The sequence below is a fragment of the Trichosurus vulpecula genome, chromosome 7 (genome assembly GCF_011100635.1).
Source record: "Trichosurus vulpecula isolate mTriVul1 chromosome 7, mTriVul1.pri, whole genome shotgun sequence".
Lineage (NCBI taxonomy): Eukaryota > Metazoa > Chordata > Mammalia > Diprotodontia > Phalangeridae > Trichosurus > Trichosurus vulpecula.
The window spans coordinates 207,522,906-207,546,999 of NC_050579.1; the positions used below are offsets into that span (position 1 = coordinate 207,522,906).

General features: G+C 36.0%; 1 protein-coding gene across 3 annotated transcripts in view; it reads right to left on the reverse strand.

The window, feature by feature from the left end:
• SMAP1 (small ArfGAP 1) overlaps positions 1-24,094 on the reverse strand; it is a 224,708-nt gene that overhangs the window by 107,167 nt on the left and 93,447 nt on the right. For all 3 annotated transcript variants that reach the window (XM_036767086.1, XM_036767088.1, XM_036767087.1), the window contains exon 3: positions 1,727-1,812. In XM_036767086.1, the coding sequence (XP_036622981.1) occupies positions 1,727-1,812 (86 nt within the window). The remainder of the gene's footprint in view (positions 1-1,726; positions 1,813-24,094) is intronic.

Below are 24,094 nucleotides of genomic sequence, written 5' to 3' on the forward strand. Positions count from 1 at the left end.
GGCAGAAGACACATGAAATTATTTCTAACATAAAATAACTAAAATATCACCAGTACACAGAATAATGAATTGTTTCAAGAAGTGAAAAACACGTGATATAGTTTCAATTCGATTCAAACATATTTATAATATTTTGATTTGATTTTTTCCAAATATGAAAATAAAAACAAATGGCCTAATTTTGTTACAATGAAAAGAAATATTTGCGTTGTTTTTATTTTTTAATGCTTGGAGGTAGACATGGCTATTACATGTAGACCTAACAAAATTAATTTTGAAGTACTTTAGACTTTCTAGAAACCTTAACTATCACTGTTTTAGGGTATTTTATATGTTCTACCTTACGAAAATGATGAGTTTACATTTTATTATTCATGTAGTCTGAAAAGTTCTCATGGATAAAGTAAAGAATAAACTGGCCAATCAAAAACATTTATTAACTGCCTATTAGGTGGCAAGCACTGTGCTATGTGCTGGTTACACAAAAACAGGCAAAAAACAGTTCCTGCCCTCAAGGAGCTCAAAATCTAATAGGGAAGATAACAAGCAAATAAATACGCACAAACAAGCCATATATAGGATAAATAGGAAGTAACTAACAGAGCAAAGACACTAGAATTAAGAGGGGTTAGGAAAGCGGCTTCCTGAAGGAGATAGGATATTAGGTGGGATTTAAAAGAAGCCAAAGAAGAAAGGAGGTAGAAATATGGAAGGATATCATTCCAGACTTGTGGGACAGCAAGAGATAACGCCCAGAGTCAGAGATGAAGCATCTTGTTTGAGGAGCAGCCAGCAGGCCAGTGTGATTATCTCAAGAGCATGTGGCAGGAGTAAGGTATAAGAAGACTGGAAAGGCAGGAGAAGGCTAGGTTATGAATGGCTTTGAACACCAGACAATTTTGTATTTGATCCTGAAAGTGATAGGGAGCCACTGGAGTGGACAGAATAGGAGAGTGACATGGTCAGATCTGTACTTTAGGAAAATCACTTTGTTAGCTAAATGGAGAATGGATTGGAATGGAAAGAGACTGGAGATAGGGTGACTGGGGGTGCAAGCTATCGAAATAATCTAGCATGAGGTGAGATCCTGCGCCAGAGTGGTAGTAGTGTCAGAGGAGAGAAGAGGGCATATTTGAAGATGCTGCAAAGGGGAAATCGACATGCCTTGACAACAGGGGGATAAAAGATAGTGAGGAATTGAGAACACCATCTAGGATGTGAGCCTGATGGCTCCTTAAAGCAGGAATATCAGTAGTAAAAGAATAATGCAAATTGTCATAGTAATCCATAAATAAGAATGAATTTTGTCTTTGTTATACAGTGAAGGACGATTTTGTATAAATACAATAATTTCTTAATGCAGATATCTTTTAAAAATGATTAAAAAATCACTATTCATTGTTCTCATAAACCAAGAATACCAACATAATCTAAAACATCAAAAAATACAAGAGCCTCCCTAACCAAAGTAAAAAAAAAATAAATCTGTCATCAAATTTTATAGTTAACAGTGGATTTCTGAATTAGTGTTCCATAACAACCAATAATGCTATAGGCATATAAGATTATTTCCTGAGCCCCTCCTAAACACCGTGTTAGGTGAATGTCAGTTTCATTCTTTAAAGAACACTATAACATCCCCATCTTCCTAAAAACTATCAGGCAAACTGAGGTTAGATAAATACGTTAACAAATGTTTTAATCATTTAGTAAGTCGAAAGGATACTGGTCCGTTTGGGGCCGTCGAAAGTTCTCCGGAAGGTTAGCTTCATAGAGCATTCTTGCCTTTGTATTTCCCATATCTTGCATGCACTGAAATTTAAAAATTTTTAAAAAACAATTGGTTAGAGATAAGATACAAATAACTTCCCATTTGAGTACTTTTAAATAACAGACATGTAGAGTCTTCACTACAAACATATTTCTTTTTCAAAGAAAAATAATTCTAAATTAAAGCTATTTATTACAAATGGTATATTTCTATAGTTTTAGACACAGTAATATCTTTTAGTTTTAAAAAAATTAAATAGATGTACTTGTCTCATAACTACATTCTGTGTATGTCTGTTTACATGCAGAAAAATATCATATGCATATATAGTTGGCTAAAAGTATTTGAGGTAAAGGACAAACACAAAAATTTAACACATTTTCTCTGGGATGTAGTTCTACAGATTCATAAGAAATGCTCAAAGAAAAATAAAATTAAAACAACTTTTTTCACCAGTTTTCAAAGAGTGGCTACATCTTGCAACATTTGTATTCAATACTAACTAACCTGTTATCTAATACACGCAAAAGAGCGTTGGGAGTGGGGGGAGAGGAAGAGAAGTTATTGGTAAGCCTGTCGGATTGTTGGTACCTGTTTGTATTAAAACACAGTGTGGAGTAGTTAGGAGGTGGGGGAAAGCAACAAATTTAGATTTAGAAAATTCTTACAATTGGAAAGAAACTTATAAGGTATCTAGTCCAACACAGAACTAAGCGGAAATTTACCTCTAAAATTTCAAGATTAAATAAATGGTCACTGAGACTACATTTGAAGATGTCCAGTGATAAGGAACTAATTGATCAACTGATACATTTCAAGACCTAGGTCCAACAACCTCACACAAGTCATTTAACTTCCCGTTAAGTTCAGTTTTCTCATTTGTAAAATGAGGACACTAAAGAGCTGAAAGAGATAATGAGAAAAATGCTTTGAAAATGGTAAAGTGCTACTTGCATGTTATACTGTGCTTTATCTTCATGCACAGACTAATAACAATAATAACAGCCAGTGGTGGGTTTCAAATAAATTAACAACCAGTTCTCTGCCCTAATGACCGTTTTAATGTACAAAAGATATACCGAAAGGTAGTTCGATATTTCACGCATTTAATACTCAAATAAGAACAATAAAAAGGTATACAAAACTAGGTTACAAAAAAGTTTTAAACTATTAATGAAAAAATATTAAATAATACCTGACAAAAATGTATACTCATGGAGCGAAAGCAGCCATGTGACCACAGCAGCCAACGTTAGAATATATGCAGAACCAAAACTCATTCTATCTATTCTAACTCTTTTTTTCTTCTACTTCCATGGCTTCCAAAATGGGCAATAAGATAACCCTTGAAATCTCAATTTCTATGGGTTCATTTTGTTCCAGCTTCTTATTGGTTCCACTGTTCAGGGAACACCAGACACACATAATATCTCGGGGGAATTTTGGGCATAACACAAAGTGGAATCAAATGACAGCTTATCACCCCCTGGTTGTTTGGCACTTTTTCTCTTTATGTAATATGTTAGTTTACTGAAATAACAAAAATGAAGGAATTAAAATGTAGTATTTCATCAAAGGTATAATGAGTTTTAAGAAATGAATAAATTAATTTTACAAGCATAGTACCATCAATTTTTTTCACCTGTGGACAGAATGAACATTACTATGGGCGCTTAAAAACACTGCTGTGCAGATGAATGTTAAAAAAGAGTAAAATGTAAACCTATTATTTCCATATTGGGCGGGTGCCCAGGCACCCACCTTAGAGAGAACCCTGATTACAAGTGCCATTTAAACAACAGGTTCATCAAACTCAATATAAAATTAGGTATCAGTTCTGCTGAACTGGTGAGAACCAGCTGAATCCCACCACTGATAACAGCTAACATTTATATAGCACTTACTATGAGCCAGGCACTGGCACATGAATTTATAATTAATATCTCATCTGATCTTCACAACAACCCTGGAAGATATTATTATCCTCATTTTACTCGCCCAGGATCACAAAGCCAGTAAATATGTGAGGATACATTTGAATTCAGATCTTCCTGACTCTGGACACTTTCTAATCATTTAACTAGTGTCTCCATCTAGAACACCATAGTTGGCCAGAAGCTCCCCAAAATTTAGTATTTAATGAAATCAAGTTTAAATACAAGTATGAATTTTAAAATTACAAAATTTTGGTGGTTGTCTGAAGCATATACGATCAATAAACTACCAAGGCCAAAGGTCAACCAAATGTGTAATTTATACTCTAATTTCTAGGCCACAGTCTATGTTAGTACGTTGGACAAAATTCTCTTAAAAGGACTTTGTAAGAGATAATTAGCCCATACCTCAAAAGTGGTATTGCTATGAAGCTCAGATATTTACCTAAAGGTATGCTACCATCTGCTTTCTAATAAGGGATTTCTTGGGTAAAACAAAACTTGATCAAGAAGGTGTAATGTAAAGAAAGAACAAGATAACCTGGAAAAAAAAAGAGGTAGACAAGGACAACTTCAAAACCCACTTTCTCAACAAGCTGATTTCCTAAATATCTTTATTTCTGTGTACTTAAGTTGTCAGGATGGGTATATTTGGAAAAATGGCACTGTGATAGCATTTTCTAAAGTACAGATTTATTCAGAAAATATTCGTTTGCAGACTTTGCAATTTGTCATGTAAAGCGCATCAGGATACAAAAAAAAATCACTTAAGAATGTGTACACAATTATTTCTTTATGAGTCACATTCTATTGATATTCATTATTGGTGACTTCCTTTCCAAAGCTACCAATGATCTCAACTGCCACCTCTAATGGCCTCTTCTTGGGCATCATCCTTCTTGATCCCTCTGCAAACTTTGACAGTGTGGATGATCTTCTCCAAAATGTTCTCTTCTCTCTAGATTTTCATGACACTGCTCTCTCCTGGTTTTCCTACTACCTGTATGATTGGCTCCTTTTCAATCTTCTTTACTGGATGTTCATCTAGGCCATATCCAATAATCTAATCCTATGTGGTGTGTGTGTTCACAAGGGTCTGTCCTTAACCCTCTTCTCTCTAGATTCAGTTTTCTGGTGATTTCATCAATTTTCAAGGATTCAATTAACATCTCCATGCAGATGATTCTCAAATTTATTTGTCTAGGACTAATCTCTCTTGTAATCTGTAGTCTCACATCAGCAAATATCTACTAGATAAATGGATGACTGGTAGATATCTCAAACTCAGCATATCCACAACTGAATTCAATTATCTTTACTCTCAAACCCTCCTCTCTTCCCAACTTCTTTATCACTGACAAGAGTTTCACCACCCTCCCAGTGACCCAGTCTGACAACTAAGGTGTCACCTTGGTCCTTCACTTATACTCACCAATCTGTTGCCAAGTCCTTTTTCACATCTCTTGTATGTGTCCTCTTCTCTTCACTTTATACATATCCCACCCTTACACAGGTCCTCATCACCTCATATCTATACTATTGACATAGTTATGATTAGTTTCCCTCATTTACCCATTCCAGCCTATTCTCCACTCAGGTGCCTAAAATGATCTTTAATTGCAAGTCTGATAATGTTACCTCTCCACTCAATAAATTCTAGCGCTCCCTATCATGTGCAGGATCAAACATAAAATTCTCTGGCTTTTGAAGCCCTATACAACCTACTCTTCTTCCTACCTTCCAGTCTTTCTGTACTTTTAACTTCCTTCCACCTATTCCAAGATCCAGCAGCATTGGCCTTCTTCCCTTCTGACATCATTCCAAAATTTTCTCTCCTGAGCTCTCTTCGAGACCCAGCCTGGACACCACTTTCTTGCATGGATCACACACAAACATGCAAGCAGGCAAATGCAAACACATGCACGAGTCTGTGTGTCTCTCTGTCTCTCCTCTCTCTCTAAGTGTTGTCCCTCTGAGATTACCTCCAATTTAGCATATATGTATATACAGTTATCCTTTCCACACTGCGACTTTCCCCACCACAGTTTCAATATATTGCAGGCTGGCGTAAGAAATTAAATGGGAATTTTGGGGGAGTTTTACAGAAGCTGCAGATAACACATGAAGGCCAGCAGATGACACAGAAAAAGTTTAGAAACTCAGAATTGCATAAAATATATGTATAGTATTATATAATATTAAGAAAAAAGAAAAGGGAATCTGCAAAGCTGGAAGACTTCTTAGTAAGAAGGGAGAGCCAAAAACTTTTACAAAGATTTTCCAGATCTTGGGGGTGCTGTGCCCCTAACCCCTGCAATGTGGAAGAGATAACTGTATATGTGTGTATATGTATGTATGTATATATGTATGTGTGTATACATATGCATATATACATACACAGAGACTATATATGAGTGTGAATGAATGTTGCACATAATTGTTTTTTTGTCTCTGCCAAAAGAATGTGAGCTCTTTGAGGGCAGGATTATTGTTTTTGCCTTTAGATAAGCCTTTGTATATAGTTATCAATGAATAAATGTTTGTTGAGGTGACTCAGAGAAATAAGTATACTGTATTTTATTTAAAATTTTTTATATTTGCACATATATAAACCTGGTTTTTCAAATGACTAAGTTTTTAAAATATCTGATACAAAATATGTTTATAGAAAAATAGGAACCAAAGAAATTACCCCTTAAGTATATTTATAATTTTGGGGGGAGAAATACAGTTACAGAACAAAAGTAGCAAAAGAAAATAGCTAAATCAAATATACTCTAGGGTTTTCAGCTCTAGATCTACAATTCCATTTGTTTTATGAGGCCGAAGGAGAAAATTTTTTTTCTCGTTGTATCTTCAGGAATTGTCAAGTTAGCTATTCATTGGACTCTTCCGAACAATATAAATTAGAAACTTTTAATAATGTTTCAATGCGTCAGAAAGATGATAAGACAGCACCATATTGGTATGTATTATTCTATGGTATAAGACAAGAGGAAACAGCCTGCACCAAATACATCAAGAATCACTGCTTAAAGGAAAACATACAATTGATCTGCCTTAATGTAAGCATGCCATTTCCTTGGATGACCAGTAGCTAAATAAGAATCCATGTGAAAGCACTTTGTAAATTATAAAGCACAATACAAATTATTATATTTGATATGCAGAACACTCAATGACAGAATAAAAATATACCAAACATGGCCAAGTCTAAGATTTATATCCATTCACTATGTTGAAAATAACCTTATATTTGGCCATCAGGATAGAAAATAAAAATAATAGTGCTGGAAATTTTTGTTGTGGTAAATACTGAGAGCATTATGGTCTAACATGACTTCAGAAAGTAGCATTAGGATGCAAGTTTAGGGCTCAAGTGAGGTTATTTTTGGCTCCTGAGCTCAATCCAGAAAGGTTCTTTGATTAGTCTGTACTGTCACACGTATCTCAACATGAAAATGACAAATATAGTACATCAAAATTAGTAAGCGTTGATATTAAAAACACTCGGTTCACGGCCAACACAACAATGGCGACATTAGCCAAACAGGTGGTTAATTTGATCTCTATTTTGTGGAGGAAGTAAATATTAAATTATATGATTTTTTCCCATAATTCATCAATAACAGGAAAAACTGAATTGTTATTTTTTCCAATTTCTTAGGTATTCCAAGACATTCCACCCTTCTATAATACAATTATAATACCTGAAGTTTAGTAAAGAAAATTTCTTCAGTTTAGCCTTTTTTATTCAGGTCACTATTCCAAATTGTCTAATCTAAAGCAAAGTCCTCACTTCTATAAACTCCCATCTTCAACCCACAAAAGACAAATCTTGCCTGCTCCATTTGTGGGAGAGGGAAAGGGGGTTATCAGAAGGTAGAGGATTTACAGCAATAATTTTTTTAAGAGCTGGAAGGACCTTAGAAATCACCTAATTCCAGGATAGTACACTGGAAAGAACACTGGATGACGGTCTCTAGAGTCTGAGGACCTGTATTCAAATCATATGATATTTTTAATACCTTTGTGAGATTAGGACAAGACATTTAACCTCCTTCAGTCCTCTCATCTTTAAACTGGAGAGAAAGGCTGAGATCTATGATCCTATGGCTGCTACACTTGTTTTGTATCATTGGTGCTTTCTGACCACCTCTGCCAGCCTGAAGCTTCTCCTGTAATAAAGAGCAGTTAATCATTACTCCATAGCCTCTGAAAGCTGACAGAGTGACTTCATCTGACAATGTACAAAACATGCCACCCTGCTCTGCCAAAAGGATGAAGAGGTTTCATTATCTGTTCTATGGCGCAACAGGTTCAATTCTTGACCTAGAAAGGACCTAATCCACTCCAGTTTTTATTTTATAAATGAGGAAAGTGAGGTCCAGTAACTTCCCTATAGCACTACATGATATGATCCTCATACTCACCTCGTGAGGTGGATACTATTACTATCCCCATTCTACAAATGTGTACAAGTGTGTAGAGTTTCCACTAAGACTAAGAGATTTGCTTAATTAATGATTTGCTCAGGGTCACTCAGCTCGTAAATGTCTGAGGCAGCATTTAAACTCAGGTCTTCCTGACTCCAGGTCCAGCATTCTATCTACTCTGTGCCCTAGTGATGTCATAGAAGAGCTAGAAGTAAAATCCAAGGCTCCTGACTACTAGTCTTCTTTCTATAGCATTCTGAAAATCTTCAAATACTGTAAATAACAGGTATTTCGAAATTTTATATGCAGGGGAGGAGCTCATAAAAGTATTTCCTGTTGTATAATGAAGAAAGCATTGGATTTATTTGTCTTTTACAACTTCTGTTACTCAAAAGAAGACATAATTGTTAAAAGTGTATTGTTAGGAGACCAAAAAAGTTGTACGCTCCTGGAAATTAAAGATGCAATTTCCCTGGTAAGCTGAGAAAAAGCAAATTGGTTGTAGAGAAATGGGACTGATAAAAAGCACACATTTATTTTGGAACAAAAACTAAGCTTTTTCTCACATTTATCTTCAAACTGCAAGCTTCTTGTCTCCAGCAGCAAGGGATTTGAGTTAAGAGTAATGGACTGGCTATAGGAAATACTATTCTAGTTTCTGAGAGCAAACTAATCCATAGGGAATAATCTTCCCAATTTTTAAATGGAGAAAAATATAATTCTTAAAAACTTTGCTTGTTTCTACTCCTCCTACAGAAGAAACATGCCTATGAGAACAAATCTGGCTCCTATCTTTTAATCAAAGACATATGCTAAAGAGTAATTCAAACACTGGAAATTTCAAAGACACTGAAAATTCATCCATTTCCATAAGTTACTATCATTTGATTAATTATACCACAAGTCACTGTCATTTAATTATTAATTCTGAATTCTTCATGCTTAAAGTATTGCATGAAAAAAGGGAAATTTTTCTGTATTTAAATCTAAGGATTGCTCTACTATTTCTTCTGCACTACAGACAAGTATATTCATTAACTTACACAGTGGTCACATATAAAGCACCTTTCATATGCAATATCCTATAGGAGGCACTGGGGATGCAAAGAACCACACACACACACACACACACACACACACACACACACACACATACCCTCCCCCTTTCATGAAAATAATCTATGAGAAATCAAGTCCACTTTGGTTGAAACATAGGATATACAGTAGGGAGTTATTATGAGACAAAACGGAAAAAATAAACTATATAGGGCTTTCAGAACAAGGCAATGAAAGAAGCTGTGAAGGTTTCTGAAGGGAGCAGTACCACAATTAGAAGAGTACAATGGGAAAACTATATCTGAAGAGCAGTGAAAAGAATGGAGTAGAGGGAAGAAAAATGAGAGTGAGACTAGTTTAAGGGCTTTTAAAACACTTTAATAGAGAAGAGTACCTGAACTGGGGTGGTTATTGTGAGAGTGGGAAGGAGGGTGCAGATGAAAGAAGCATTTCATATGTAAAACAGCAAGGTTGTGGCAACTAAATGAATGCATTGGGTGATTCAGAGAGGAATCAAAGATCATTTTAAAATTGCCCATATTCCTAAAGCACAGGTCTAAACAGATCATTCTCTTGCTCAATAACCTCCAGTGCTTCCTACTACTTGTAGGATCAAATATAAATTCCATCTTTCGTTAAAAACAGAAAGTGAATTTTTATAGTCCCTAAACAGGTTCTCCAAGTCTGAACTGGTTAAGCACAGGGTCAAGACTGTAAGACGAAGAAGGTTAAGTCAAAACAAGTATAATGGGCTGGTAAAGTATGGAGAAGTAGAGGCACTAGAGGTCAAGACTGGGGCAAAGAACAGGTTTTAGAGAGATGAGGTATAAGGAGAGACGGAATGATAGAAGTTATAGTCTATATAGTCCTCTATAGATAGAGCAAATATCAGAGTTTTTGATTAAAAAGTAGGATGTAAATATCTCCTTGTGCAATTGGAGTAAAGGAGGAGATTGTGGGATTTTAGGACACTGAGGAATTAGGAGATTAGGGATGTTGATGAAGCATCAATATAGATGGTAAAATCCTGAAATATTTTATACGTGCTTGATTCTCTCACATAATCCATATAAGAAGAGTACATAAAAATGATCATAAATCCAAAGACCTTAATACACTAACTTAATGGCACCTATAATAATGAAGGTCAGCCTCCCTTTGTGAATGTTTTACACGGTTCCATATTAACCGAGATAATGCAGTGGATAGAGCACTGGGCCTGGAATCAGGAAGACTTGAGTTCAAATCCAGCATCAGACACTTACTAGCTATGTGACCTTGGGCAAGTCACTTAACCTGTTTGCCTCAGTTTCCTCATTCATAAAATGAGCTGGAAAAGGAAGTGGCAAATCATTCCAGTATCTTTGCCAAGAAAGCCCCAAACAGGATCAAGAAGAGTCTTCTAAAACAACTGAACAAAGCATATACTTTAAATGAAATTATGGTAATGACCAAAATAACAGCCAAATCCCATTTTACAAGTTCTCAGAGATTCAAAGGACTTAAAACCTTACATGGTCATGTTGCAGAATCTAAGCTCCTTGAGGGCAATATCCCTTTGGTATTTGCACCCCCTGGGAGGTGCTTAATACATTCCTATAGGTTGACTGCCACAGTGATGACCTTTTCTCCAAATATTCAGCAGGAACTAGAAAAATCAAATGAAAACTACTTGCACTTGCTTATTCAGGAATAAATGTTAAAACAGAAAAGTATCAATATTTCTTTTTTTAAAATTATGTCAATTACTAAGACTGGACATCACTACAGGACCCTAAAGGGTTTGACTTGCTTCACTGGTCATCAGATTAAGTACTAATTAACATTCGTTAACAGGTAATTATTGCTCTTTTAAGGTTTGCTTTGGTTCCAGTCTAGTCGCCCCAAGAAAAGTTCTTCCAGATATGCTTGTTGAAGCTAAAGTGGTTCCATAAAAGAAAACAAGATAGTAGTCAGTAACAAATAGAATCATTTATTGAACTAATATGAAACCACATAAAATATTCAAGCAAAATTTCTGCCGATTTTAGAAAACTAGAGATTGTATAACAGCGAAGTTCAAAGAGTATTATCCTGAGAAGCACTGTCTTACCGAAACAGATGCATATGATCCAAAGTTTTTATCCTAAAGGCACAGAGATATCTCAGTGAACAGTCACAAAAAGCCAAGAGTACCAAAAATGAGATGCTCCTTTATCCTAAGAAACAGTCATGGAAAAATGCTACTCTTTTCTGGCATTTCACAGTGGAAGATTTTCTACTTATTAAGCACCTACTATATGCCAGGCATTGGGCAGAGGCCTGAGAATACAAAATAAAAATGAAATAGTGCCTGTCCTCAAGGAGCTGACTTTCTATAGGTGCTCAAAAAATAAAAATGTATTTCCTTGGAAAAAACATATTCTAAGGACACTGATTTTTAAAAGGAGAAAAAAAATGATTGGAAATAATTAATATTCCCTATAAAGGAACACCTAAATGAGTCTTGAGTTAGAAGGTTATCTGTTAGAAAGGTACTCCTTTTTTCAAAATGCTGTGTAAACTTTAAGGTACTATATAAATAGGTTATTTTTGTCAATGTTTTAACTTCTGTGATGTCTAGTTAAAGGAACTGGTGATATTTTGCCTGGAAAAGATCTGCCAGGGGGAAAGGTGAGAAAAACACATGATAGTGCCTTCAAATATCTGAAGAGAACAGACATTCTGTTGGGCTTATTAGCAGTAATAAACAGGTGGAAATTACAAAGGCAGATTTTAGCTCCAAAGGAAGAACTTTTTTTTTTAAAATTGGAGCTATCTAAAAGTGCAGAAGCTGACTCAAGAGATAACAAGTGCCCAGTCAAATGGTAGTCATCCAGCAAAGATAGGATGACTACTTGCTATAGTTCCAGAAGGGAATCCTAACTGGTATAAACTGGACTGAAGTTCCTAGCAATTTGGGAGAGTTTCAGGAGGTAGGAAGGCACAATTTCTTTTTCCTCTATCATGGAGTCCATAGTTCTGAAGAATGCAGGTACGAAATACACTGATAGAATCCAAACATATTCTGTTAACTTAAGTGATCAACTTTATTAGTCTAGAAAAACCTCTGGCTTTTCTGGCCAATTTCTCCAACAGCCAACAAACCATTTATTCCTTAGTCCTATCTCTTTCTCCTAGCTAGCAAGCCCTTCTTCTTTTCTAGAACATCCCATACCTCCATCTTCTGTCTAGAAGGTTCCAGGCTAGAAACCTCCAATTTCTTAGCCAAACTGATTCCCCATCCAAAAAAATTCACCAGTATTGAAGAACCAGTAAGACGTACCTCAGCAGAACTCCTCCCCTTCCTATAGAACCTGAGCAGCTCTAATCACACAGACGTCTAGAAACTGGAAATGCCTGAGCCAAACTAAAGTACAGTCTCTGAATTTAATGTTGAGCACATACACTACATGTTTATAAATTATGTACAGGTACTACTAACATATCACATACATTAAAAAACATGGACAAAAATTTTAAAAGATGAGATAAAGATGAAATAAATAATTTTAATTTTTTATATATCAATACTATAAAAAGCTTTTTGCCTTCACTAAACGTATTAGTAGCAATCTTTTTTGCAAAAGTTGTATGATTGAATATGCTTCATTAGTTTCTGAAAATCCCTGTGTGTATATCCTGAGAGACAGCCTAAACTTGTAAATAACAGGCTTTTAAAAATAATTATTCAATTAATTTGATCAATGGAGATAGCCAAAGTGAATTTCTTTAGATCCTTTTATCAAAAGATACACAATACAACAAACCGGCAATAGATTATTACAATGAACAATAGCTTTTCAGTAGTTGTTTATCTGTGTATAGATATCCAAGATACAAAATTTTAAAAAACATAAAAAATAAGTTCTGCGATTTCAAATGAGCAAAAATTTTCTTCCTCTTAAACTCATTTCTCTTCTCTTGCAATTGTACTTACAGATGGAATCACACTTTAACTTCCTATTCATTTGAAAATATAATTTGTTTGCTTTCTTATTGGATTCCTAGTGTCTTCAAAGTACTGAGTTGAAATGAATAAAAATAAATTTTAATAAGCTGAATAAATGCATTTTTAAAGAAGTTCTTTAAAAAGGGATAAAGAGCAAACATGAGGGAAATGCAGAAAAGCAGAAAAAACAGGAAGACAAAAGGAATTAGTAGCATAAGAAGCAATATTAATTTCAAATAAGCAAAAGAACAAGTCATTGCTTAACTGAGGTTGTTTCTGTAGCTGAGGATAACATAGTAGTGGGTAAAATGTTTTTTGGTGAAACAAAAATCTTAAGTATAAGCATGGTAATAACAGGCAAGGAAGAATGACAGAAACCAAATGCTCTTGCAACAAGATAATAAAAATCAAGGGGGAGGGGGCCTGAAATTAAATAGAAAAAAAATAACAGGCAAGTGATCACGTCATGACAAAAGACGCCATTTGGAAAGGAAGTGTAGCAAATGACTCACTCAAAAGTTTAACTATTGCTCAAGTTTAATTTTTTAAATATAAATTCAAAAGTCTACATTTTCTAATAAGTACATGTCAAACTTACAGAAGTAAATTTAAACATCCACTCTATATACCTTGACAAATGAATACTGGTGAGTGGAACACAAGATTGTGAAAGCTTCCCTATGAATAACTCAGGCAAGATGATACTCAAATAGTACAAATTTAGTTAGGATGTGGACCTCAGTAGGCCTAAGTTTTGTTTTCCTGTAAATCATATGATTTCGGGGAAATCAGGTGGTATTCCCCTCTCCCCCTCCCCTAGCCTACTCACAAACCGCCATCTTAACATTAAAGCTTCTTTATAAGGTAATTCTGTAGTTTCTGTGCTGGTATTGGGTAAAACTTATTCTTGGTTAGATTGTGAGGCCACCTGTCCCTGCAAATGGGGACAGAAGTCCAGCCTCTGGGGTGGGATTTCTTAGAATTGTTTGTACAAGGATATATATCCCCTTGCTTGCCTTCTCCCCCTTGCCTCTCTTCACTACTATCTCTGCCCTGGTAGTGGGAGATGCCCAATTCTCGCGAGACTTGATCAAATAAAGCTTCCGTTTTGTTTCTACCTTGAGAAAGCCGAGACACCTCTGTTTTTTTATTTGAGTCAGTGGTCTGTTGACCCACACACTGGGGACAAGTTCCTTTATGCAAAATTAATAATGTTTAAGAAAAAGCTCTTTATGGATCATGTGCATTTACAGTTACATGGAATACACCATGAAATACACCACTAACTAGAAAGCTTCCACTTGCCTGGGGCAAAAGTTTGGTTTTTGTTCGTAAACTCTGTTTTCTGTATTGTGTTCTCTTTCCCTCTACATGTTGATATACCTCCCCTTACCAGGTTTCTTTATAAATTCAGCAAAACATTCTGAGACTTTGGTCTTAGCAAATTCTTGAGAATTCTTTCATCAAAAGGATTTGGGAAATTCTTCAGGTCAAGATGGGAAGTCCATGATATTGCTCCACGTCAGTCAACAACCATTTATTAAGCACTACTATATACCACACACTGGGTTAAGCCCTTTTTTATGAGAACAATTTGTCTGTGAAAAAAGTGGCAGACTTGGAAGCAGAGAATCTGTGTCTGCATCCTAGCTCTGACTCTTATTACTGCTTATGTACCCTTGGGCAAGTTGATTAACAGTACTTGGGTCTATTTTCTCCTCTGAAAAATGATGACTGGATAATATTTAAGGTCCCTTCTATCTCTAAACTCATGACTATATAAGTACAGGAGCAGAAGTTGTAGTATTTCTGTCTAGGAGGAAGGGCCTGGGTTTTAGCTGCTTCAAGGGTGAGGGAAGGGCTGCAAAGCTTTTGTTGAGACAGATTCCTCAGCATATTATTATATAATAATGGCCAGTAGACAAAAGATGTAAGCATTCACTTCAATTATTTAGAAAGACTTTTAATGCTTACATTTTAGTTTGATAAAGGAATATAAGAGATACATAAGTGTGTTCAAAATTGAAATCCTACCCTCAACACATATCCATAAAACGTATACAGCATTGTAAAGTTTACAAAATACTCTACAGACATTTAACTGAGCCTCACAACCCTGTGAGGTAGTAACTGCAAGTATTACTATCATTATTTTAAAAATGAGGAACCTGCTGCAAGTCAGAGAGAGTACGTGTTTTATCCACTATACATCTAGTAAGCATTAAAGGCAAGATTTGAACCTAGGTCTTCCTGCCTCCAGATCCAACATTCTATCCTCTGAGTTATGCTGTCTTACGGCACATGCAAATACCTCATTTAAAAAACCCTGTAGGCCATATAATTTCTTATTGTTTCATTAATAAACTTTAAATTATCCTTAGTCTTCATATCCTTTCAAATTTTCAATATGCAATTACTGATATTTCAAAGAGATCAACTGTAATATTTATGAAACAACTCAGTATGTTGACCTCCTTCCTGCCCGTGTTCACTTTCCACTTTAATAAAACAAATAATTTGTTGTTCAAAACAAAACTCAAAGAGCAAAATTTTAAAGAAAGTATATTTACGTAATATTCAAGATAAACTAAAAACAAATACAGCATTAATTTACAAAGACTGAGCACAAGGGTTGGAGTGGGAGGAGGAACATAAAGGCACAGTGCCTACATCTATCATTATATACTTGTTAGGATCTCTCTAGAACATGTAGACTGAAATTTCTAGTTGCCTCAACTGCATATAGTTTTCTAAAATCTTTCATTAAAAACAGAAAGTGAATTTTTATAGTCCCTAAACAGGTTCTCCAAGTCAATAACTCACCTCTACTACCACTTGAACTTTTCCAGAATAGTTCTCTATCTTCCTCTCAAAAGCCATCAGGATTTCTTGCATAGGAGCAAGCCTTTCAGGACTGGTTTCAAGATCTTTTGGATTCCAGCTGCTGGAAGAGAAGGGCCACCATTTTTGGTCTCAGGAACTCTTAGGAAATATTAGTTATAGAGTCCATTCCCTTAGGTTTCACAAAAAAAAAATTTTCAGGAGAGGGGGGTGGGTGGGGATTTTTTTTTCTCAGTAGAGACAAGGAAGGAAGGTCAATAATATAAACCACACACCCAGCTCATGTTGCATAATTAAATAACGGTGCTGTGGAATTAACTACTAGTCTTTTTTTGCTGCTCAGAGTCTTTAAACATAATTGAATGGCACACATCAACATATTCACCAATGGCTACTGGTTAGAAGTAAATAACTTTCAGAGAACATGTTCTTCCTGATTGGCAATTAACTAAACACAACTGTAAGTTGTGATTTTGTAAGCACTGAAAAGTTCCACATAACTAACTGAACTCAGCTAAGTAACATTGTAGTCATCTCTACTTACTGATCAAGTTTCCATATCAAATAGTATTTAAATGACATTCAGTGAGAAACAAACTACATAATAAATGGCAAAACATAAACACTAGAAACTTATAGGTCATTACTTGATCTCTAGAGTATGCAGTGAGTTCATCCCAGAATCCAACTACAGGAATTTAGTTGAAATTCTGAAAGAACAGTCCAATGAGGTAGTTTATGTAGCCCTGAGAACATTATGATGAGACAAGTAAATTGAGAAAAAATTACTAACAGAATAAATCAGGTATTTATTCTGGAGGTTAGCTTTTCATTATACTGTTTCAAAGGGAAACAAGTATGAATTATTCGTTCTTAAATTTAATGGAAACGCTGATTAACAAGAACTCAATAAATTTTAAAAATCTACTAAGCATCTACTTTGTGCAAGCCACTGCGCTATGTGCTTAAGATAAAAAAAAAGAAACCATCTCTAGAATCAATAAGTTAATGTGTTCTGGGTAACAACTTTTTTTATTTAAATGTTTAATGCTGAAAATATAAATGGTATAATCATCATTTGGCATATACTTCTAATCCTACCTTTATTCAGAGGATCATTACTGTGAATATTAAATTGGGGTAAATGGGAATAGAACCAAGAATACATACTGAAAGTTTTTTGGCCTTTCTTTTTTAAAAAAATGATTTTTTTTTTTAGGAGAAAGAATGAAATGACAAGATAGCAAGCTACACCAAACAGAGCAAAAACAGAATTCCTATTATTGTTAAGGTATTTTTAATAAAGGTTCTACTATAACATAATCATTGGGATTATTCCATACAGCTGTAGCATGATGGAGAAGTTGACAGGCCTGGAACAAAGCAGCATATTTTTAGAAAGTATTTTTTCCCCTGGGGAGGCAATCAGGGTTAAGTGACTTGCCCAGGGTCACACAACTAATAGGTGTCTGAGGCCACATTTGAACTCAGGTCCTCCTGACTCCAGGGCTGGTGGCTCTATCCACTGTGCCACCTAGTTGCCCCTAGAAAGTCTTAAAGGAAAAAAAAAAAACCCACCCAGATTGGTTTAAGTATTTCCAGAATATTTACTATCATTCCAAGTTACTAATATGTTTTGTTGGGATGTTCTGGGTCCAAACTTGTAATTTTGTTGGTATAAGGAACTCCCAGAAAGAAACTCTAGCAATGAGGATGAACAGCTGTGCCCTAACTTATACTCTTAATTCCTCAGCTCCCCAAGCATTTGTCTAAGTGATTTTGCCCACTTTTATAAAGCAAGCATTGTCAGAGTTGACACTTAAGCCCACATCTTCCAGATTTTCAGACAAATTCCCTCTCCACCATATCAAAGAATTACGCAGATTTTTTCCAGCACTCTCTTTTAATTACAAATTGTACCCCAGTCTTTCTAAATAAGATGATATGGCTACACTAAAGCTCCTTTTCCTTCTTTCCCTCTGAATTAGAGAAAACATACTCCTATTCCTAAAGTTAGGGCAGCTAGGTGGCACAAGCGAAATACCCAAGTTCAAATCCAGCCTCAGGAACTTACTAGCTATGTGACCCTGGGCAAGTCACTTAACCTGTTTGCCTCAGTTTCTTCATCTGTCAAATGAGCTGGAGAAGGAAATGGAAAACCACTGCAGTATCTTTGCCAAGAAAACCCCAAGGGGTCTTAAGAGTCAGACACCACTGAAAATGACTAAACAACAGACTCCTAAAGTTCATCCCTCTATAACCCACTTCCTTTCTCTTCCTGACCTTTTTAACATTAGTCTTCTCTCCTTCTGGAATCTTCAGTCTTTTCTGTTTCCACGGCTTTTTTCTACCTGCCTAGAAAACATGCTCATATCGTTATAACACTTTAAAAAAAAAAGCATGTCTTTTCTTTGACCCTGTTATCAGAATCAACTAATTCCCCATCTCTCTCTATTACTGCTACACTTCTTAGAAAAGCTACCTATCCATAATGCCAAAACTTCCTCACTACTCAGCCTCCTTAACCCAACTGAACAAGTATTAGTCAGTCACTCTACTGTAAGTGCCAGTTGGGAACATAAAAATATATTAAATGTATTAATATATATATGAATATGTTAAAATATTTAAAAGGCAAAAAGACCCTATTTAATATGTGAACAACTATGTATAAATAAGACATATACAGGATAAATTGAGGATGGTCTCAAAGGGAAGGTAATGAAATGAAGACTCAGAAAGACTTCTTGCAGAAGGTAGGCCTTTAGCGGAGACTTGAGGCATCGATGTCATGAAAGCCAGGGAATGGAGATGAGAAGGGCAAGAGTTCTAGGCAAGAGCAATAGCCAGGGAAAATGCCCAGTTGGGAGTCAGAATGATGGGTATGTGTTCAAGGAAAAGCAAGGAGGTATAAGAAGACTGGAAAGGCAGGATGGGGCCAAACAGTGAAGAGCTTTCAAAGACAGTTTTCTATTTGATGTTGGAGAAAACAGGGAACCACTAAACCTGACTGAATAGTGCCATAACATAGTTAGACTTGGGCTAAGAGGAGGATGCTCTTGAGTGGAGGGAGACTTGAGACAGGCAGCCAACCAAAGGGTTACTGCAATAACCCAAGGGTGAGGTGATGAGGGCCTGCATCAAGATGGTGGGAGTATAAGAGGAGAGAAGGGAGCATGTATCAAAGATATCATGAAGGTACAACTTAAAGGACTTGATAACTAACTGTATATGGCTGGGGGCCGGGGAGACAATAAGAGAGAATGAGGAGCTGAGATGACACCTGGTTTGCAATCCTGGGTGATTGTGAGGATTGTGGTGCCCCTGAAAGTAATAAGGAAAGTTAAGAATAAGAGAAAGTTGAGAGTGGAGAAGGGAAAATAAAAGATAATTTCAGTTTCAGACATGTTATATTTAAAATGTCCACAAGAAAATCATCTCAAGATGTCCAAGAGACAGCTGCAGGTGTGAGACTGGAGGTCAGGAATAAGGTTAGCTCTGAATAAATCGATCTGAGAATCATCTCCATAGAGATGATAATTGAAGCCATGGCAGCTGATAAAAATCACCAAGCAAAATACCACAGAAGGAGAAGAGACCCAAAACAGAGTCTTGGGAAACATTCACAGTCAGCGGGTGCAAGATCCAGCAAAGGAGACTAGAAAGAAACAAAAAAGTAAGAGAAAAACCAAGAAAGGGTAGTCTCACAAAAACCTGGAGAAGAGAATAACAAAGAGATGGGGTTAAGTGACAATGTCAAAGGCTCCAGAAAAGTCAAGAAGGATAAGGATTAAGAAAATGTCATTAGATTTAGCCATTAAGAAATCATTGAGAGTAGTTTCAGCTGGATGAGGTCTGAAGCCAGCAAGGAGTTAAGAGAGTAAGAGGAAAGGAAATTACATAGCCTTTCTAGCCAAGAAAGAGGAGAGATATAAGACAATGGCTAGTGAGATTGATGGGTCAAGCGAGGTTTGTTTTTGTTTTTTTTTTAAGTAGACAAGCCATGGACCTGTTAGCAGGCAGTAGGGAAAGTCATTAAGTAGGGAAAGAAAAAAGAGTAGTGAGACAGTGGAGATGACGAGGAGGTGATCTAATCTAACAAAGAAGATGGGATGGAATGGGATTACCTGGACATGTAGAGGGGTTTACCCTGACAAAGGAAAGGGCCACCTTCAACTCTTGCCATTTGGCCTTGGCCCAGACACAACTCCCTAAAACTTTTCTTCCAAAGATCAATTACCTTCCAATCACCAAATTTAATTACCTTTTTTTTTAGACCACATCTTCCTTGAACAACATAATTTGTGGACGCACTGACTACCCAGTGCTTTCTTCCTGAATATTCTTTACCCCTTTCTTCCTGGATATTCTTTCGTCTCTTGACTTCAAAATCCCTGAGCTCTCCTGGTTCTGGTCCTTTGTCTACAACTGCTCTTCTCTTTGGATGGTTCTTCATCCTCATTCCAATCTATTAAAGGTAGATATTTCCCCTCTACAATTCTCTACTTCAGAAATCTCATTCACAGCCTACATCTGCAGTCTGTCCTGACTCAGATCCCTATTATGTAGCTACCTTCACGACATTTTTATTTCAGTATTCTACCATCATGTGACACTCGACATGTCTAACATTGAATTTATAATTCCCCGCATTTCAAACCTGGTCTACCTTTTGCCAGTTATTTTTCTATGGTATTTTTCTACAGTTCCACAATTCACCTGGTCTCCCATGTACAAAACTTCAAGATCTTCTGTGGCTTTTCCTCTGTCCTCACCTCTCATTTCTAAATCCATCACCACCAGGTCCTATGGATTCTACCTCTTTGACATCTTTGACATCCACTCCCTCCTATCTTCCACTACCCTTGTATAGGCCTTGATTATCACCTAGAAAACTGTAATAACCTTCCAAAAGGTTTTTACATCTCCATTTTCTCCTTTTTCATATGCCCTACCACCACCACCACCACCACCACAAAAAAAAAATTACAAACCAAACACCTGCTGTTAAATTAATATGGTCATTTCACTACTTGAGAAGCAAAAGAGAGCTAGTAAAGTCTGAAATATTGAGGAAAAATACACATCTCTTGCTACTCAGAGCAGAACCACCCTATCATTCCAGCTTTGTCTCATACTGCTCTTCTCAAATATACATTATACTCCAGGAGATCTTGACTACTCAACCCTCTACCCTCTCCTCCCCCCATCCCCAACCCAAAAGTACTATGCCCTTACCCACCTTTGAGCCTTTGCTCACACTGCTCCCTAAGCCTGAAATGTCTTCCCTACCCATTTTCATATTTTAAGCCCAACTCAAATGCTACCTCCTCCGAGAATCTCTTTTTGTCTATAGACTTCACATAGCACCTTCTCTCTTGGAGCTCACATAGCACTTTGAAAACTCTCTAATAAACATATATAATATTGTATATTATAGTTATCTGTGTTTGAAGCTTGTCTAACAATCTAAAAGTTCCATTAGGCAGGAATTAACTTTTCCAAATGAGCCTATTAAAGCAGCCTGCACACAACAGATAATAAATGTTTGTTGATGAATGGAGAGAACTAAAGCATTTTAGAACTGAGAAGCACCTTGTAAATCATACAGTCCAAATCCCTTAAAGATGAGAAAACTGAAACCCAAAGAGTTAAACTGACTTAAAACAACAAAAACCTACATACTTAGTCCAGTGTTCTTATTAATACATCATGTCTTAAAAACAAGCTGCTATCCAGAAAAGAACAGAACTATGTAGCCTTCTTTCCATGGCCTCTGTTTCCTCAGCTAGCTCCTAATCAATGTTCAAACTGACAATTAATAAGTACATTTCTGGTGATGATATTAACATTTCCCAATTTAGCAATTAATAAAAACTTTCTGGTGATCATATTAACTTTTGCTTTGTTCCCCTTCTGAACTCTGAGGACAGGAAATACATATTTCTCTTTATTCCCCACAATCTAACGCCATAGTTTTCACATAGTAGATATTAAGAATTATTTGTTGAATGAAGTGAAAGGATAGTTTATAGATCAAAGCAGTTGTTGATTTTTAATTTTGACAATAGTATTGATGTAAGGTTGCCACTAAAAGACATAGAGGCTATAGGGGATTCCTAACAATAGAGAAATATTTAGCAAAATAAAACTCTACAAAAGTTATTCTACCTAGCATTCCAGAAACTTAAAATGAGATGAAAGACATCAAGAAGAAAAATAAAGTACTACATATAATTTTAATTAATCCTGAATTTAATTATGCTTTCTGAAAATAAGACTGTACAAAATTTTCTACATTGTGCCTCTCTAAAAATATGCAATATTTTGCCCTCCTGGCACTGCTCAAAAGCTTCTGGACCTCAAAACCATGCCTCTATTTCTGTCTTATCCTAGAACTTCCCTTGGAACCTGGTGCCTCCTTGCCCTGGTACTACACTTGCAGCCTACTCACTGTGGAATATTTCTACATAATGACTACCACCATGCTCGCAACGGTGAGCTCTTCCTAGCCTCCATTTTGTGGAGGGTCCCAAGCTGTCTTGCTTGTCTCCCCCCACACCCCAATCCTGCTCCTGACTTTCCCAATGTAAAAGAAAACATGCCCCTAAAATACTTGAATCATTTTCAGCTCCTTTTTGTGTGCTTTTTTCCTACATAAGAATGTAAGTTTCTTGAGGGCAAGGATTATTATTCTTTTTGCTTGTATTTATATCCCCAGCACTTAGCAGAGTGCCTAGCACCTGGTAAGCATGTAATAAATGCTTGTTTCCAATATGTAAACTTTTTATTTGGGCATACTATGTTTCGATGACCTGTAGGTTTTTGAGCACTGAAGTAGAAACAAAAGAACTAAGTTTGAATAAGTTTCTACTATCTACTACCTATACAAGTTTTTAAACATTTCCAGGTCCTCAATAGCCTCATTTGCAAAATGAGGAGGTTGGATTAAATTTTCTCTTAGGTTCTCTCCCAACTCTAAAACCTCTGTTTTTAAACACAAATTTAAAATCTGGGTAAATATTCAGTATAGAGTACAGCTTTCTAACTCATCTAATAATAAATTATGCCCATAAAGCTATGGGTGAAAAAGTTTGTTAAAAAAAATAGTCAGCTCTTTTGCAAAAAACACCCAAAATGAAGAGGGAAAAATCATCAAGTTTGTAAATGAATGCATATGTAATCCCCAGAGACATTATGCCCCAATACAAAAACATATACACATATGGATGCATATTTACTGACAATTTATTATGTTTCTAGTTTAATTATGCTTTTTGAAAATAAAATTTGGAAATGAAATTTTCTACATTGTGCCTCTTTAAAAATATGCAGTGTTTTTCCTTACCTACATTTGGTAATATGAGAAATGATGAAGACAGCATGTAACATTGAGAGATTTGAATTTTGGAAATAACCAATCAAAGTAATTCAAAGCTACTTCTAGTGAGGAAGACGGGTGATCCAGGTGAGCAACACCATTTTAGGTCACTTGACTATATAATGTCAATAATTTTTACATATAGTTTATGGGAAATGACCATAGGAGGATGATTTTAGAAGTACCATGGCAGAATCATTAGAATAGGTGCATAATTCTCCCAAGACACCTACCTTAAAGGAGATAGCTTATTTGGATGTATAAGTTCTAGAATAATTCTGTTTTTTAAAAATCTCTTTATATTCGTATCCTACAGACTGAGAATATGCATCATAGAACACTTTACTAGACAAAGAACTCTAGAAATTGGCTTTCTTTGTATCACAATAGAAATGTCCGACCTAATAAGCAGCCAAGGACAACCTGGAATAGAGCAGTCTCAGGGCATTTGGGTTATGGACAACAGACTAACAGAATTGCTGGAAGGTTACTGTCTATCTGGCATTGAGGGAGGGCCAGGGAGAACAATGAAATAAGAAAATCATGTGCAGAAGACCTAGCATAGACCAGTTTATGGAGAAAAGAGCTCATCCTGGAGATAAGGTTGGAAAGGTATATTAAGAAAACAATGTGACTGGTTTTAAACTATAAGCTAAGGAGTTTGGACTTTATATACATCAGGAAGCAATGTAAAGTTTCTAAGCA